The sequence below is a fragment of the Panthera pardus genome, unplaced genomic scaffold (genome assembly GCF_024362965.1).
Source record: "Panthera pardus isolate Hobbes unplaced genomic scaffold, ASM2436296v1 HiC_scaffold_22, whole genome shotgun sequence".
Lineage (NCBI taxonomy): Eukaryota > Metazoa > Chordata > Mammalia > Carnivora > Felidae > Panthera > Panthera pardus.
In genome coordinates this window covers 58735021-58753783 of record NW_026526788.1, presented here as the reverse complement: position 1 = coordinate 58753783, position 18763 = coordinate 58735021, and the positions used below count along the sequence as shown (strand labels likewise).

At 54.5% G+C, this 18763-nt stretch overlaps 1 protein-coding gene across 12 annotated transcripts in view; it reads right to left on the bottom strand.

The window, feature by feature from the left end:
- Positions 1 to 448: 448 nt before the first annotated feature.
- Positions 449 to 18763, bottom strand: part of PAX2 (paired box 2) — a 77760-nt gene continuing 59445 nt past the window's right edge. For 6 of the 12 annotated variants that reach the window (XM_019459168.2, XM_019459165.2, XM_019459166.2 and 3 more), the window contains 4 exons: positions 17908 to 18034; positions 3437 to 3538; positions 1173 to 1259; positions 515 to 699 (listed from right to left, as the gene is read on the bottom strand). In XM_019459168.2, coding sequence (XP_019314713.2) covers positions 623 to 699; positions 1173 to 1259; positions 3437 to 3538; positions 17908 to 18034 — 393 coding nt within the window. In that variant the 3' untranslated portion in view covers positions 515 to 622. Of the gene's footprint in view, positions 700 to 1172; positions 1260 to 3197; positions 3284 to 3436; positions 3539 to 17907; positions 18035 to 18763 lie in introns of those variants that run through there. The other 6 variants (XM_019459163.2, XM_019459167.2, XM_019459164.2 and 3 more) reach the window with 2 other exon arrangements.

The following is an 18763-nucleotide window of genomic DNA, read 5'->3' as shown; positions in this document are numbered from 1 at the left end:
TTCTGGGGTAGGGCACACTCGGAAGGTGGGGGCAGTCCGGCTGGCGCGAGCGTAAGGACTTTTCCCCGAGGGTTCGGCAGGGGGCTCTTCCTCCTTCTGCAGAAAAATCGTTTTGTTCTTAATTTCCTTCGCCCAGTCCCTCCAGCGAAGCCTCCAGGCGCCGGAGCGTCCGAGGCGGGCCGCTCCGGGGCTGGGCCACGCTGCAGTCCGCGCTGATTGTGTGTCACAGAAACGTGTCCCCCGCGCGTGGCGGCGGGCCCGGCCAGGGTCCCGCGGTGTGGCTGGTCCGCTCCGGGGCCGGCTCGGGCCAAGTCGGGGCGAGCTGGGTCGCGCCCTCCTCTCGACGCCGCGCAGTCCAGGCAGGCGGGGAGGGGCGGCGGGCGGGGTTGGGGGCGGTGGGCCCGGGCCTGAGGGTCCCGCCCGCGGCTCCACCCGTCCTGTCCGGCCTTCGACGGGGTGGTGTGAAGGGCTGCAGGGTTCCTGGGGTGGGGGTGGGGCTGGGGCGGTGGCCGGGAGGCATCGCGTCGCGTCGGTCCTCCCTCCCTCCGGGGTGGGCGGTCAGACGGGGACGATGTGGAGGCCGAAGCTGTCGGCCTGAAGCTTGATGTGGTCCCCGCGGTAACTAGTGGCGGTCATAGGCAGCGGCAGCAGCGGCAGGGGCGGAGCCCCGGGGGGCGGCACTATAATAATAAGGGGAACCTGGAAGTTAACACAGGAGAAGAATGGGCTGGGTGAGAGGACAAACAGGAGAACAAAAAAGGAAAGAAAAGCAAAGACCTCCCCGGGGCTGGGGTCTGGCGGGATGGGGGCAAGGGAGACCTCGGCTGGGCTGCTGGGCCGGTTGCCCCCAGGAGAGCTTCATTCACGATGGGAGAGGGGCCCGATCAATGGGTGACCGCCGCCGCCCGACTGGGGACTTTCCAGGGGGGCCGAGGGTGGGGGCGGCGCAGAACCTTCTAACCCCCGGGAAGGGAGAGGAAGGGAGAGAAGGGACGGGAGGCGCGGGCGTCCTCTAGGGATCCCGGGGCCTCAGTGCTGCACTAACAGAGCCTGCCCGCCCGGCACCCGAAGGGCGGGTCGAGGGGAGCAAGACCGGCGTCCGGAAGCAGCCCGGCCAAGCCTGCCCGCGGGCTGACGCGCTGAGCCGCCGGCCAGCCAGGTGGCGTACTCACTTAGTAAGGCGGGGTTGCTGAATCTCCAAGCCTCGTTGTAGGCCGTGTACTGGGGGTGGCTGTACGGGTTGCCGGAGAACTCGCTCCCTGCGGGAGGGTTGGGGAGTGGGGATCAGACCAGCGCAACGCCCGGGCGGACCCGACGTGCCCCGCCAGCGGCCTCCCCCGGGCCCGAGGTGCAGGTGCGGCGGGCAGGACAGAGGCAGAGCAATCCACTGGGTCTGTGTGGGGAGAGCCCGTTGCGGGGGGGCGGGTGCAGAAGCACCGACGGCCCTCGCACATGGGCCTGGGGGCTCGGGGCTCCGCCGCGGAGGCGCTCTGGGTCACCCAGGGAGGGTTTGTTCCGGGTCCAGGCGCGCCTACCCCGCTGCGTTGGGGTCTAGGGCCTTTTTAGTGGATACTCTGGTTCTAGGAATCGTAGCCCCCACGGGATGGAAGCCGGGGAGGGTGGCGAAGAAAGGCCCTCGGGACACTTTGTCCCAGAAAGTCCTGAGAATGGCATCTCAGCACGGTGCCAATGCAAGGGGTGGGGGTTTCTGCTGGGAAACACCGCGCCCCCCCCCTCCCGCCTTTCCCTGGAGAGATTCGATAGGCGGGCCACGCAGCAGAAGGAGGCGGTGGGAAGCAGGGGGACAGCCCGCCGGTCCGCGAGCGGTTAGCGGAGGGCCCCGTGGGCTGGGAGCGGACGGAAGCTGCTTCCCTCCCTCCGCGGGAGAAAGGCCAGGCCTCCGGGTTTCCCCCTCGCCCTTTCTCCTGTGTGATGACCCCAGACTGTTTACAGTGATCCCTAACCGCGGGTTAAGTAGAGGAGAAGGGGCCCCTCTCCGAGAGGGAGCTGGGGTGGGGGTGGGGGATGCAGCCACTGGAAAGCCTGTTTATTGACGAGGAGGGAAAGCATGCGTGCAGCAGGATAATGAGCTTCTGAGCTCAACTGTGACCAAGAGGAACTGAGCTATCTCCTTCCCCATCGCTAATGAAACAAGTGTAATTTCCTCATCAGCACTAGATTCTGTTTAACGACTCCCCCCTTGCCACCATGAGCTCTCTGCGGCTCCCCTCATCCCCACCTCCTTGCAGGCTTCCCCCCTCCCTCACCCCCACCTCTCTAAGACCTTCTCCAGCCTCCACCTGCTCACTGCTGGGACCTTCCCAGAAGAATCTCCTTGTCCCCAACACTCCTACCCACGCCCCTCCAGATCTGGGCAGGAATCCCCTCACCTACACCTCCCAGCTTTCCTTAGCCAGTTCCTCTAACTCCCTTCAGCCCCTATGGGGGTACAGCACCCCGGGGCAGTCTTCCTCTTTGCCACTGCCCTTCCCCCCACGCTCTGCCTCCCCAGGGCTGCCCCTGGATGCACATCCGGGAGTGGGGCCAGTCACCCTCTTCTGTCCTCCCCCACCGTGAGGGTTGTGTGTCAGGGAAGGGACACACAAGAGGGCAACCAGCAGCAGTGGACTGCAGGCCCAGCGAGTCTCACCCTCTTGAAGATAAGAGGGTTTTTTGGTGTGTATACGAACAGAAGCTTCAGCTCCCTCTGGCTTCAAGCCAGGCTCCCAATCTGGGATGGGAGGTTGGAAAGAGCACAACCTCCAGCTACAGTCCTCAGTCCCTAAATCCGGCCTCTGCCTCTCCGATTCACACAGTCCAGACCCAACTCCTCCCAGGAGCAGTGAGGGCCCGGTACCTCTGAGGAGACGTGGTTCTCTAGCTTGTCTCTCTGAAGCCAGAGTCTCTCTGGATCCTGCCATAGCCTGTCTTCTGTTCCTCTTTCCTTAGGGACTAGCTCCCTCCTCTCCCTGGGGTGGGGTCAGTTCACACTGGTTTTCCCTGCGGGTTGGTGTGGACCAGGGTGGCTTTGTCTGAGTGACTGACAATGCCCCTGGAAATGGTTCTGGGCTCCAAGTTTCCATGGAAACCAGGGCAGGCCCTTCCAAGCAGTGTCAGCTGGCTGGGGTGGGCTGGGGCACCGAGAGAGGAGCCGGGGCACAGGCTCCGCTGGGTGGGCACCGGGGAGGGGCCCTGGCATACGGTGGGGTGCACACAAGAGCCCCTTCGGCCAACTCCCTCCCTGGGTTGCTCCTGAGGGAGGACGAGGGACCAACTGCAGCCTCTAGGGAGAGAGAGGGATGGAACAGAAAAGGCTTGGGGGGAGGGGACGTTGGGTCTCCCCCCACCCCCAGCCTCAGACTACAGCCGACTCAGCAGCTCACCCACAGCGTAGTCACCCCCATCTAAACGAGGCAGCTGCACCATTGTCACCTACCAGGCACCATTCCTGCCAGGGTGGAGGTGGGGTAGCTTCCCTGGCCAGTGGGGGGCACGTGAGGGGGGTAACCAGGCAGGGTGGTGCTCGCCATGTCGCGACCTAGAAAGACACAAAGGGGAAGGGGTGAGGCCTGGAAGGGAGAGGCCTGCCTCTGCTCCCACCAGGGTACTCCATGGGAAGGACGCTCTTGGCAAGGAAGGAGCAGACACGTGGCAGAAGAGCTGAATGAGCAGGTCCGCGTGCGCCCTTAACACGCGTTGAAGCCCGTTAGCTAAACGTCTGTCCTATGATCGGCCATGCACCTCTGCTGTTTCCAGCACTTTGTGTGTCTCTCTGTGCGTTCGTGTGCCTACGTGTTCGCCTTTGCTTGTGTCCCTTTGTTGCCCAAACCCAGATGGAGAAGGGGCGGGGGGTGACCTGCTTTTATTCCTCCTCCCCAGGAAGATACTCAGCTGTGGTCTCTCCGGTAGCCAAATGGACGTCTATCATCTTGCTCACCCCGCACCTCTCTAACACCCCATCTTTCCTTCAGGCTTGGAGGGTACCCCCACCCCCACCCATTCTGGGGCCAATGGGCATTTCTTGTCCTCTCTCAGTGGAGCTGCAGGTGCTGGGCCTGGCAGGTGTGGAGAGTGGGGGTGGGGGAGGCATCCAGTGGGTTACTTTGCTCTTAGCGTTTATGGCATTTAAATGATATGGGGCGCCTGGGTGGCTCAGTGGGTTGAGCGTCCGACTTTGGCTCAGGTCATGATCTTGTGGTTCATGAGTTCAAGCCCCGCCTCAGGCTCTGTGCTGACAGCTCAGAGCCTGGATCCCACTTTGGATTCTGTCTCCCTCTCTCTCTGTTCCTTCCCCGCTCACACTTGGTGTCGCTGTCTCTCTCTCAAAAATGAATAAAGAATTTAAAAAATTTTAAATGATAAAAAAAACCATCCCTGAAGTGAATCAGGGGCTTTGAGCCAACAGTTCAAGTGGATCAGATCAAGTTCCAACGAGCAAACCCCTCTCCCCCCACCAACTGCCGGACCTCAGTCTCTGGAAACTTCTACTAGCTAGAGTCTGGAGGGTGGGAAGCAGGGCTTTCCTTCACAGTGTCCTGGAGTGAAGGTAAAGCAAGCCAGTATTAGGGAGCCACCCATGGTTCACAGACATCTCTGGGATGCAGCGACACCTGAGTGGCCTCCCTTTCTTGCCTGTCCCCTCCATCGCCATGAAGGGATCACCACCTCCCTTACGTTTTATGCCTCAATCTTTAATGCCAACAATCTGCCCTCTTCCCTCTCCCGCAGTGCCATGCCCTAGAGACAATGTGATGCTCTCCTGGGTCCCATTTATCCTCTCCAGATTCCCCTTATCCTCCTCTTCAGCCTGTCCACTGTCCCACTCTGGTGCCTCTGTCTGACCCTGAGAAGGCAAGGTGTGGCAAGATGCAGGGAGTCACAGAACTCCGCACATCTGGCCCAGTGCGTTTCCTTTTCCTCAGCTCCCCCCACCCACCCGCAGCTTTCATCCTCCCTATGGCTATTCCAAAGTGCCCCTCGTTCTCCTGGCCACTCTCTCTGTGAATTTCACCTCATCTCCTACTTTTCTGACCCGTGTGAGTTTCCTCACTTCTCCCTCAACACATCTGAGTGATTCAATTCTCCCAAAGTACACAGGGCTACAGCTCAGGCTTTTGCATTTCCAGCTGCCTGCTGAACATTTTCATTAGCTGTCCCACCGTCACCTAAAACTGAGCAGGAATAAACGCAGACTCATCTTCCTCCCAATCAGGTCTCCTGACCCTCTTGAAGACCACCAGACCAAACACTTTAGAATCCTTCTTGATGTGTAGCCTTTGTCCTTCCCCTTTAGATGAAGTCAGTCAGAAAGTGTTATCAATTCCCCTTAGCAATGTCTGTAACATCAGTCCCGTCTCCATTGCCTCTCCCACCTCCAGAGCTCAGCTCCTGAGCACCTGCCCCTGGCCAGCCACAACAGTGTTTTTGCTTGTATTCCCTGCCTCCACGTTCTTGCCTCTCCCATCTATCCCAAGGGTGGCCGCCTGGCTAGTCCTCATGAAACGTTGCTTTCAACATATCGCTTCCCTTGTGAAGACCACCATGGATTCTCTGCGGTCCACAGTTGGAATCCACACTCTGCCAAGGCTTTCAAAGCCTCCTGGGTACTCTCCCCACCTGACTTTCTCAGCTCTGATTCTCACTCCACCTGGTTTAGTTGGACTGCTTTCATGGGCGGGTGTGCTTTTGCCGTATCGTTTTGTCTTCCGCATAGCTACCCTCTCCTTCCAGCTCGAGCCTTAAAATGCCTACCATTCTACCCATCAGGGAAGTTTCTTTCTTCCAAATTTCTACAGTGTCTGTGCTGCATGGCTGACCACGACATTATATTTCATAAGGCATCAGACCCGTTCTTTCATATTATGGCTTGCTTCCTCAAATAGACCATAATCAAACTGAGGGCAGGGCCCTGTCTTCTGCTCTGCCTTGCATGGTTGGTAACTCAATAAAGGATGCTCAATAAGTATTTACTGATTGATTCTCTATCACTCTGTTGCACTTACAGCCAACGCCAGGCGGGTTGTATTGTTTTCTGACTGTTTCATGTGTGCTGGTCTCCTTTGAAGAGGTAAAGGCTGGGGCAGAATGTCAATGCTGAAATCTGCTTTTTCTCTAAAAATAGTTTGAACAGGCCATTACGAATTTTTAGGGGATGATGAGAGATGACAGTGACTTGTATTGTGACTTATAGCCCATCAAGCAATAGAATGGTTCTCTTCTCTACTGTCTAATATAGCTAAGGTCTTATATTTCCTAAAACTCAAGAACAAACAACGGAGCAGAACCATCAGACAAGAGATCACTTCAGACCCCCAGAGAGGAAGAAGGAAGTATCTGTGCCTGCTTTGTTGTGGGTTTTCTTTCATTGACTTCTATTGTCAATAAAAGTTTCACTCCTCCTGACCATCTCTCAGTGGAGTGGGTCTGAAATGGACAAGGAAGGCAATATTTATCAACTCCCTGAGAGACGAATAATATGGCATGTGCTGGTCAAAAAGCCCCAAGACAGAGGAGAGTTAGGGAAGATGTAGAGGTTTTGAAATGAGAAAGATATAGAAATCCAATTCCTCCTGGTCCTGCGATCTTAATGCCTGGAAAGCAGCCAGAAAAGTGAAAAACAGGAATTTAAATGCGCCCGAATTCTGATTTTTAGCTGCCTGGTTCCTACAGCCTGCCACACATGAATTCCTTGTAATCTGAGGTTGTGTCATACAATTCCCTACCTAGCTTCGGAGAAAGGAAGAGAGGCTGGATGCCTGGAAAGGTGTCTTCAGCTAGCCTGGAGTTATCCCCACTGCACTGTTTAGTTCCACTGGCTTTTGCTCTTGCAAAAACAGTCAGGCTAACTTCTGGCACACAGAAACTTCTGCATGCTGGAAGTCACCCGCGGAATTGTTCATTGAAAGACACATTCCCAAATTCTAGTTAAAGAACTGAACCCGGGAAGTGCTTTTTAGACATTTTTAAAATGTGAGAGAAGATGCCCAGGACGAGGAAGAAGCATGCAAGCTTCCTGGTGTTCTGCATACAGCTGTGAAGCTGCTGCCACTGCGGATTCTGAAACATCAGCATCACCACAAAGAGGTGCCCATCAGGACCCCTGAGCCAACAGAGGTGCAAGCCGCCGCATACAAAGCACGCTCAATGGCTTCATTAGTACACAGGTGACACCAGAAGAGGAGGAAAAAATTGACCAAACTCTTGCCAGAGCCATATATTCTTCTGGAACCCCGTTGTCAATAATGGAAAACACGTACCGCAGGAAGTTTTCAAATTACTAAGACCATCATACCATTTGCCCAGCAGCATTCTTTGAGCAAGCCTCTTTTAGCGAGAGATATGAATGGGTAATGGAATCTGTGCAAGGAAGAATCGGCAGAGCACTGCAGACGGATGGACACAAGGGAGCAGAGAGAGACTCGAGAACTGGAAGCACAACCAACCCCTAAAAACAAAGGAGTGAAAGCACAGAAAGAGGAGAAAACAGCCACGTGGCGAAATACATAGGTTATTAAGTACGTGTTACCCAACAGAGGATAGGGAGAGGCAAGAGTGTTTTGCTCACCCACAGTGCCAGTCATGGGACAACAGCACCAGGAATCACAAATGGATAAGAACCCACATATGACCAGGGGAAGGGGCATTTCGTGTTGGATCCTTGCTTCCTAAGATGACAAAGTTTTAAAGATGGAAGAGCCTTCGAGAAGATCTAACGCCCTTGTTTCAAAGTTGAGAAAAATGGAGGCGCGGAGAGGCATAAAGATTTCCTGATGGGTCTAGAGCTAGTAAAGGAGAGAGCCAGAGTTCGAAGCTGTGTCTGTCCCACACCGCCTTTTAATGATAACGTGAAGCCAGATAATTCCCAAAAGAGCCAAAGGAAAGGAAAAGAAGTCATCCAACAGGCAAAAGCTCATACTGTCGCCGTTGTCATTAAGATGAGGCAAGAAAAAACAGGACATAAAGAATAAAATACTGACACCGAAAGTCTGTAGTAAAACTCCATGGGGTGGAGTATTAATCTCCTTGGAGTTTTCTAAAAAACAAAGAGGCTCTTTAAGAAACAGTAGTAGTCGAGAATCTTAAAGTACCCAGAAGTGTTAGCAGCACTGTACTTGATGAGGATGTCTTCTCAGTTCAACTGCAGAAGTCCCTGAAGAGTCTACAGCCAATTTCTACAGCAATCACTACATCTGAATCAGACGGTGCACTTTTGCCAGACATTCCTTACCAAATGGGCCAGATCGAATCAACTGTTTTGGAGAATCTAAGTGCAGTTCCTCTTCCAAAGCACAGAGAAAAGCAAGGCGAATGACTTTATTAAGAAATTGGAAAATTTCAGTCACCAGAGAATTTATGCTATCTTGTCAGCTCTAAGATTCAAGGGCAGAGTTGTGTTTCTACTTGATCTAGTCTAGCTAGCATTCATCGAACGCCGATGACAGCTGGGCACTGTCCGAAACATTTTCTGTGTCTTCTCTCTTTTAATCCTCATATCCACCAACGATGTCGATCTGCTTGTAATCCCCGTTGTATAGATGAAAAACTGAAACTCAGAGGGGCTAAGTATTATGTTCGAGATTTCACAGAGAGTAGAATGGTTGAATCTGGATGACAGAACAAGCAGGACCATAGGAACTGATTCTAGAATGACATTCTTGAATATTATAGACCCAGAAAGTAGGTATTTGGTCCAGGAAGGTAACCTGGGATGATGCTAAATGAATCCTTCCTAAAGCAACATCTTGTGGCTTCTTGTTTCTTGCATGGTTCAGGTTCTTTCATTTTCTACAGCAAGGGTTTTAAACGAGTTCACTGATCCTGCAGGGACTCCATAGATATGCTTCATAGGGTCCATGTAAAGCTATACATCAGACGTTATGAGTACACATATATAACACCTAGATGGCCTTTATCATATTCGCAAAAGTATGCCTGACTCAGAGATTGAGAAACACTACTCATAACACACCAAACGAACCTCCTTTCTTTGGCCTAAGAAAGACACCGATTTGTTCGAAAGCGCTTCAATCGTACCAGTAGACGAGATCCTACAGAGAACAGCAGGAGAGCATGTGAGGGAGCGGAGAGTCTTATCTCAAGTAGGGGAAACGTCAGCATTCCGAAGACCCAGGAAACAATAAAAAGGCAGCTGCCCGAGTGGCGGAGGTGCTCGGGCTCAGGGATGACTCAGACCACCAGACTTATTAGACACAGATTTATACAGCCAAAGTTCCAGCCGGTGAGTGTAGGGGTGCTTTTCCGCAGCATCGTTCTCTGAAAATGAGCACTTCTGCTATCCACTTGACACTGTGGAGGAGCCTAAGGCCAGAAAACATAACTCTTGTTTTACTCTCCTAGTCTCAAGTTTTGTCTGCTTCTCATAAGGTACTGAAGATGAAGACATTAGATTGCTCCGAGGGTGGCGGTCTGTGCCTGCGTTTGACACAAGCATCCGTAATACTCCCAAGAATGCGCGGTTATTAAATTTGTAATTGCCGCCTAAATACACTGCACATTTCCACTGGTGTACCGATTATAATCACTTAATGACCAGTCCAAGTTTAAATAATCTGCTAAAGTAACAAACTTCACATCTGTAAAAGCTGCTTTTTAAGGAGTTTCCCACTTAGTTCGTGCTGTTTCTTATTTCCAAGGTTTCCAAATCCTCCCAAAGGTTCTTCCTCGAGGGCAGAGGTGCCTGCGCGACGGCCCGCCAGCCCCGGGGAACCGTGCTGGCCCCAGAGCTCTTCATCCTGAGCCCTGCCTACTCTGGGTTCCAGCAGAGGGGGCTGTGCCCGCAGCTCAGGTGGCTGCTCTCCTAGCTGATCTTGCTTCCCACTGACAGCTGGACCTTTAGTCCCTGCGGTGTCCTGGGCGGGGACGCCGCCCAGATCTGTGTGGGCTCAGGGGGTTCTGCGCCCAGACAGCCAACCAGCTGGATACACCAGCCATGCCGTCCCCACCCCTTCCCCTTCCAGCACACTCACTGCCCTCATCTGAGCTGGCCTAGGGCCCCCCAAGGGTGGCTTCCCTTTAACTCAGCTGGACCATGGATGGAGCTACAGCCTCAGGATCCTGGGATAAGGCTAGGGAGTGTTGGGGAGAATCACATTTTCAAAGGCCTGAAAGAGAATGTGGCTATCTCCTAGTCCAACCCCCTTACCTTACAGAGAAGGAAACTGAGGCTAAGAGAGAGGGGAAGACATCCCAGCCCTCTCCTCCCTCACTTCCCAAAGCTGCCTTCTCTGGCTCCTTTAGCAAATCTCAAGTGGAGACCAGGAGTTGGGCAGGTGCTGGCGCACCGCCGCCCCCCACCCCCCGGAGGCGGGCCCAGGCTCACTGATGGGCTCAAGAGCACGAGAGACCCTCGTGCTGGGTGGGCAGAGGTTAAGCCTGTTTGCACAGTCTCCCGATACTCCAGGTCTCCCAGTTCCTCTCCGGCTTTATTTTGTTCTCTGAGACCACTGAATTGTCAGCTCTAATCCTTCCGAAAGCGCAGCGTTTTTCAGGCGCTCTGTGTAAGTGAAACCCTAATCCCAAGGAAAACGGCCACTTAAGCTGCTGGAGCATTAGGCTGCTCTTGGAGCGGGCCGCAGACTTCCTCCCTCCCTGCCTAGCAGCCCAGCCGCCACGGGGGAGGAGAGGAGAGGATTCCAGGCTGAAGGGAGCAAAGCCCTCTCAGAAGTAACAATAGTAGCAAGGCTTGCCTCCCAAAGCTCAGGGGTGAAACAGTACTGGCTTGTTTGTCCTGAGGCTAATAGTGGGGGAAGGAAAGATTCTGATCACCCTGGGCCAGGTGTGTGAGTGTGTGTGTGTGTGGGGGGGGGGGGGTGTTTCCTGTCACCTTGGGGGGTGGCTGGCTCTCTGGGGGAAACAGGCTTTCAGGTCTTACCTAGGTGGCCCACCAGGACATTTCTGAGCCCTTGGTCCCAAAGCATACCTGGAATACTCATCAGGATACCACCATTTAGAATTTCTGGTTATTCAGAAAAGATTAAGTTGACTGATTTTTACTTTTACTTAGCCAAACTTTTCTTCTTAGAAAGGGCCAAATAATGAACAAGCTCAGTGGCAGGGGAGCCCCCTTTTGGGGAATTGTCCTTTGGGACCCCCCCCCCCCCCATGCATCTCTAAACATCTATGACAGCTGAAAGGTCCTCTGTAACCCAGCTAATCATGAAGATAGTGCCCAGTGCTTTCTATTAGGCAACTCTTTGTTAGCCTGAGTTGGCTACTATACGCGCTTGGAATAAAGATCATTGATTTCTTAAAAATATTTTGAATTCATATTAAAACTGGCCCCTCCTGGGGTGCCTGGGTGGCTCAGTCAGTTAAGCGTCGGACTTCGGCTCAGGTCATGATCTCAAGGTCTGTGAGTTCGAGCCCCGCGTCAGCCTCTGTGCTGACAGCTCAGAGCCTGGACCCTGCTCTGGATTCTGTGTCTCCCTCTCTCTCTCTCTCTCTGCCCCTCCCCTGCTAGTACTCTGTCTATCAAAAATAAATAAAAACATTAAAAAATAAACCTGGCCCCTCTCCCTGGTCTCTACATGGGTCAGCGAGCCCTTGCTGTGGAGGATGAAGCACAATCCATCTGGGATGCTCAGACTTTGGGTCTCTTGGATGGAAGGAAGAGACGAAGGGAGAAGTCAAGAGGAAGGCCCAAGGTATGACCACAGTACTGCATCTTTGTTAAAATACCCTGGAGCTTTTCATACTGTCTTCATATTCCCCATGACTCTCCTCCCCTCTGCAACTCCATTAGCAGCCCACCCCGCACCCCGCTGTGCTTCTGTCCAAGGCACCCTGCTGGGATGGGCAGCCCATCACCACTGGGATGGCTGGTAGGCACAGACATGGGATGTGGATTGAGGATGGAAACTGGGGAGGTACAGCTATTATTCTGCTCCAATTTGATCTCACTCTCCCAGGCCTAGAGTGGATTGATGCCCCTTCTTTTCAGTATCCTTTCCCTTTAGAGGTGAACTGGATAAAGGAGGAAGGGGCAGAGCCCTGATTCAATGACTCCCTAAGCTGCAGGCCCAGGGCACCCGCATTATCTGTCAATGTCTCATTGCTATGGAAATGCCCCCATAATTAAATCAGAGCTGAGGTCTAAGGCCTGGAGGTCCTTGGGGATGTAGCCGGAGGCCTCAGGGATGTCTGGAGGAGGCTAGCTTCATACTGTTGGGCCTTCTCAGCCTAAATGAAGAGTCCAGGGCCCGTGGGTGCTGTGCAGAAGCCCTCTGGTCTGGTTTGGCCTCCTCAGCAAAGGGCTCTGACTTGCTGTATGTCAGAAGTTGCCCTAGCGCCCTTCTTTCAAGGTTGGAGAGGAACTCTGATGTCTGTGCCCTAAATTCCTCTAGCTAATCAGGGTCTTTGAGCTGACAGACAAGGCTAGGAGACTCCCAGCCTCCTTTAGAAACATTTCTCAGCCTTTATTGCCCTCTCCTCCCCCGGAGGGGCTGGCCAAGAGCTAAGCTGTTTGTTTTATGGAGGGAAGTGCAGTTGCATTGGAAGGGGGTTGTTAACTACAGGAAAGAGGCAGTTTCTGGAGGTCCTCAGGACTCCCCGGTAGGAGGAGGAGGGTTTCCCAGGACCCACACTTCTATCGGCTAAAAAGCCGCTTCGCTGACCATCCCAGATGTGGGCAGGGGATCTGAGCTTCTGAGAGCTCACAACCCTTTTTCAGAAGCTGAGCCTGCACTGTCCACACAGGCCTCCAGGACCTGGGGGGGGTCAGCCCTGCTTTCCAGCTTTGACCTCTGCCTTATTGACCTCCCCCCACCTCTGCTCAAATTTACCAGCTTCCAGGAGAATCTTCTGCTCCCTCTCTCCCCCGCCTTGAGCAGCATCCACCTCTCCTCCTGGGTCTTAGCTATAGATTCCTTCAGAGCTGTAGTCTTAAGGCATCACGAGAAGTTTCTCCCAAACTCTTGGAATAAGACCCCCTTCTCCCCCCACTGCCAGGGTAGGGAAGCTAACAAGGCTCTTCTTCTCACTGAGGAGGAGTGTATTTTCCTCATCCCTAGCTTTCCAAAGTTCAGATATTTTTTTCCAAAGAAAAGGGAAGATTCTCTGCTGACCCTTTGATCTGGGAGTTTGGAGAAGCAGGGGACAGGCTGTACTCTCAGGGTACAGGCCTGAGGCTCAGCTCTTTCCATGGCGCCTGGACCTCAAAACCATGTGCTATAGGTGCGGTCTTCAGCCTTTGTCCTTTCTGATTTTTATTACCTGACGATTGGCTGAGCAGTGGCGGGGAGGGGGATGTGATATCTAGATCTGTAACAAACACAAAACTGATACTTAACTTTTATCTTTTTAAGACTAAAACATGTTTATTTTATAGATGCTTTTGGACTGCTCTACTATGTCCCGTTCTTGGGGAGAGTAATCGTCCTTTTGATTGCTTCTGCTAACTCTCCCTCACGATAGCTTATATTCACATGAAGTGTGTAGTTTGTTTTGTTTTGTTTTGTTTTTTTGTAGCAAGCTCATCTTCAGTGGCAGAGTCCCAGGTGCCCGAGGTTGGGGACTGCCCCTACAGAGAAGGTCTGCCCTTGTCCCTGCAGGGGTTTCTGAGTGGGTCACTATTCTAGACACATTTTTATGCCAGCTATTGGCTGGGGAGTTCCTGTCACACTCTCGGGTATAAACTTGAACTCTTGAACCAGGGTCAGGCTTCAGGGTGCCATTTTTCATGGAGACCATTTTTCCCCCTTGCTTGCTTCCCTGGACCCACTGGGATACGTTTATGTGTCTCCCTTTCACGGACAGTGTTGTCCTGCTCTGTCCCTGGCTTTATGCGGGGTAATACTCAGTTCTAGCTTCCAGCTTCTTGTGGACCCAACGTCATGGCTCCTCTCTGGTGTGTTACAACCCCAACGTCCCCCAGTTAGGGTCCACCTCCAGTGCGATACCCTCAGTCTCTCACAGATCGCCCGGGGCTTTGAGTTTCCCTCTACGTCTGGTGCCACAGAATGAGATTTGTCTGTGTATTAACAATTCTTGTTGTTACATTTTACCCAGCGGTGTTTTGGTGAGTGCAACCTGCCTGGTTTCTGGACATTGGCCTCATTCCTCCATTACCTCTCTGGGACTAAAAGGAGGGCGACAAGGATTACGCTCGCGTGCATCTCTCCTGGTGCTTGGTGCTGATGCCCACTAGAGGCCAGTGAAGCCCACTTGTGCATCAAGTCCAGGGGCCGCTGGGTTCCTGGGATGCCAGGGTAAGCACGGAGAGCCGCCAAACCATCCCTGACTCGCTCCGTTTGGCCTCCAGGGTGGGGAACCTGCTCTCCCCTTCAGGGTGGACTTTCGCCAGGTCAAGGGACTCTCTCAATGCTCAGGCGCGTCTCCGAGGGACTCAGGGAATCCCGAAACTAGTACTCATCTTCTCTCAGATCAACATTGTTGCCAGTGTCCCCTCATGCTCCTCTATGGCTAGAGACCTGGACAGACACAGGAAGGGAGAGGCTGGGGTGGGGGTCACGGGGGAAGAAGGGCTGTTTCCTACCGGTGGTGCGAAATTTGAAGGCATCGGCAGGCACACAGTTGGAGCCAGAGGCCTCACTGAAGTCCTGACCTAGAGGTCCCTGGGGCTACTGAGGGGTCGATGGCGGCCCCCTATGGAGTCCTTTGGAAGGGTGAGAAGTGATAGAAGGCACCAGCCATCAGCCAGCCAACCTGAGGAAGCCTGGGGCCAGAGTACCCCCAACCCACTCTCTCATCTAGCTGGTCCCTTTTTCCTTATCACTTCGGAGACGCTCGGCTCCGTTCCAGACCAGCAGCCTAGAGCAGTGGGCTGGAGAGAAGAGACGCCGCTGAGCTAGAGCAGCCCAGCGGCGGAGGGGAAAGTGGGTGATAAATTTAAATAACCAGCTTGACTTGGCAGCTTGCTGAGTTGTGATGCAGTGAAATTAAAATCTCGGCAGAACTTGCAAACACTACCCAGAAAAATCGGTCTCTCTCCTTGGTTCCAAGATGGAAGGTGGGGAGGGGAGGCTATCAGGCCAGGCCCCAGTCGCTGGCAGCCACCCTTGCTTGCAATGTGATTAGCTGTGTCCTGGCCCACTGGGCCCCACTCTCCCCTCCACACAATAGCCAAGGCTCCTCTCTCCTCTCAGTCCTGACCTTGTGGAACAGCTGTATCAAGTGGCTGGTGAAGTTTGAAATCAGCCTCCAGTGCCAGGATGGTGGCAGGAATATCAATAAGGTCGGCTCTTCAGGTTGGGCTAGGGCCTTGCTGGGCCGGTTTCCTCAGGGCTCACACCTAAAGGTTTATAGCCTCAGCTGCCTGTCCCCCGGGGAGGAAGGCGAGCTGGGTGCCTGAGGCACGGTTGGGGGGGGGGGGGTGAAGAGGGTTCCTTGAACACCTTAGCACGCCCAAGCCAGGCTGTGGGCACGGATGACCTCCCTGCTCCCTCCCCTTTAGCACACGCCTGGCCAGAACGAGCCTCCCCTTTTCCTTCTCCACCAAAGCCCTTCATATTCTCCAACCAAATAAGCTTTTTAAGACTCTCCGAGGGGAATTTCCACAAATACACCAAAAGCCTCTCCCGTATCCCAGCTGGGCTTGAAGTTGTCACAGATGCCAAGATCCTTCTAGAAGAACACAGCCCAAGTCCACCTCTCTCGTGTCTGTTCTCCTTGCATCGCTGCTCACTGCTACCCACAAAGTCCCGGCCCGAAGGCCACCATGCTGGACCCGCTCCTGAGCCGGCCCATGAAGTCTCTGGGCACTGCCCCGTTTCTCACCTTGATAGTACCTCTAACAATTTCTGTTTGTCCCCATAATAAACACATCGTGAATCATTCATCTTTAATAGATTATGCAAATCAGGAGGACATAAAATCAACAAAGATCAATAACTGCAGCCGTTTAATTGCCAGCAAAAACATTTTAAGAATGAGCATAATCTGAAGCCCTTTCTCGGGTAATGGCACCATTAATCCAAACACTGGATCTTGGCCTAAGTCTGGAAAAATCATTCCCTGCCCCCACCTCCTCCCACCTCCCCTCCCCCACCTCTCCACACACTTCCCTCTTTTTGGTAATTTCCAGTTTCTGAGCGAGTTTCCCGTCATTACCACTGGTGAACAGCTCCGAATGTTAATGGTTCTGCTTTTGTTACTCCTCGCTTGATTGAAATGTCGCATACAGATTGAGATGTTAGTGCTAACTTGCCACCTGGGAATGTCAAGCTGGGTCTGAAATGAACTTTTCTCACACTTGGATCCAGATGGATCAGCCGGAGATGTTCCCAGGCTGAGCTGGGACCGTTCCAGGGCCATGGGGGGGGCGGGCGGGAAGGCGGGCGGGGGATGCTCAAGGTGGAGGCACTTCTCTGCACCAGCCTGAGTTCTCCTGCAGCAGGAACCCTACCCGAAGGTCCATCTCTCCACCCTGGGGAGCCTCTGCCTTCTGGACTGTGGCCCCGGGCACAGAGAAGCACAGCTGGGATTAGAGACGAGTCTCTTGGACTCTCTTTTGTCAGCTGCCTGGGGTGGACCACCTTTGGGAAGTGGCCACTGAAACTCTCAGCAGACCGGAAAGGTGGCCCGGCCTGCACCATTGCTCTGCCTTGGGTCAGAACCCCCAGCGGCTCAGAGGGCTTCCACGTTGGCTAAGGAGGGCTCGAGTCGAGGCCCAGTTGATAACAGGCAGTGTCCTGACCCACCCACCTGTCACTCCCGAAAGCCCCATCCAGTTCTCTGACACTTCCAGAACAGTCTCTGATTGCCTAGCCAAAGAGCTCCACCCTGTCCCGGGCCAGAGACAGTTGTAGCAGGACACCTCTGGAGGAGAAGCTGCGAGAGCTCACAGCAGGGCCCTCCCCAGCCCCCAGCTGGAGGCCGTGTGGCCACTCACAGCCCATCTCAGGCCTGAGCCCTGCTCAGATGGGCTCCAAGTCAGAACAGGGCCTGTTCCCTGTCTTTGCCGCTGGTTGTGACGCTGGCTGCCAGGTCCCCGGGCCGCCTCCGCCCGCCTCGCTCGGCAGGTAACGCCTCAGTGTCTCCCAATCCCCACCGAGACCCTTCTCAATCATTCTGTCTCCCAAGGAACAAACGGCACATTGGCTTTAGTGTCTCCAGAATAATTAGGTGAATTTTAATAACACCTCAATGTGTGTTTCTCCCACTTGGGCACTTCCCTGGCCCGGAAAGCCTTCCACAGTGCCAGGCGCCTTCCACAGCCCGCAGCCCGGTGGCCTAGAGCGGCATCGGCTGGCCCTGCGCGGCGCCACACTCCGGCCTTCTTCCCGCGAGCTGCCTCTGCCGCTCCTAACCCATGAAAGCGGCTGGACAAATGCCCTCTCCCCCTGCGTTTGACTGTGCGACAGGCCTGACCCTGCCTTGAAATCAAGCCTCAGTCTCTGTGATTTCTCCGGCAAGCGGACGGAGGGCTGGAAGAATCGTGCTTATCTGTAACCACAGAGATGGATGCCATATGCCACGAAGCCCAAAGCCACACAGCTAACCCGGCTTCCCGGGGGGTAGAGGAAGGCACGCTTGGAGACATGGGAGTACGGAGGCTGGACCCTGGGCCTCACGCTCCATTCTCCCCAGCCCGGCCTCTGCGTTCTTCTGCACATGTCCTAGCAAGAGGCTAATAACTCTGGGCGCCTTGGTGGAGGCAAGAGAAAAAGGCAAAAGGAGAGGCAGGAGGATGGGCAGAAGGGACCAGCAGTAGCCCCCTCCTCGCTTCGACCTTTCCAGGCAGAGACCCTGACCACAACTCTGTCTCGCCACATCTGCACACATCTGTGCAGGAAGCACCCTGGTTTTCGGAGGCTCGCTCTCTCTGCAGATATCATGGCAGGGGGCCCCTTGTCACACTGGGCCCAGATGGCACCGGCTGAGGTGCCCCCACTGAAAGCAGTGCCCCCACCCTCCCGGAAGCCTCCTTACCGGTCACCACGGGGTATGTCTGCGTGCCTGACACGTTGCTGCCCAGCTCGGGGTTGGTGGATGCAGATAGACTCGACTTGACTTCATCAAGCCCAGGGGTCAGGGCTGGGAGGGAGTACTCGTTCCCCTGGGAGAAGAGAGAAAAGCGACAGCTCTCTATTGATGCACACATGCGGAGAAAGGGCTCAGTGTGCAGATGGGGAGGAGGAACAGGGAGCCTTCCCAGATGGGGTGGAAGGAGATGGCCGGGCAGAGGGAGGGGAGAGAGGGAGGGGCGGGCTCGGCGGATGATGGAGAGTTTTGTGTGGGTGGGGGGGAGACCGGACTCGGTGTAGCTGGAGGTATACGCTGTTGGCGGTTATCCCAGCATCCTTCCAATTGCCACAGCGTCCCCTGCCTAAGAAGCCCCAAGGGCGGAGTGTAGCAGTTGGGTTCCCCCTGCTGCGAGGCAAGGGGTGCTTTCAGGTCCCTCCTGGAGTCCTGGGGAGGAGGGCGAACTGTGCAGTGATGGCAGAAGCAGGGGCTGGGGGAAGGGCCTAGCGGGGCCTCTGGCCTGGCGCCGCTGGGCTAGCTGCTCGGGTGCTGGCGCCCCCTTTTTAAAAAACAAACAAAGACAGCCCCACGGGCCCCTCGCTCTCTGCCTGTGCACTGGGGTATGAAATTGGGGAGGGGGAGAGTCCACATGGCTAACAGAAGGGTGGGAGGGGGCCAGTCATTGACTCTGAAAGGGTGTCCTGCCCGAAACACTCGGGTAATTGCCTTTTTATTGCAGCCACCGCTAAGCCAGACCCCAGAGCTGGGCAGCCCAGGAGTCTGCACAAAGCAGGAAAAGTTGCTCTGATTAATATTACGTTAA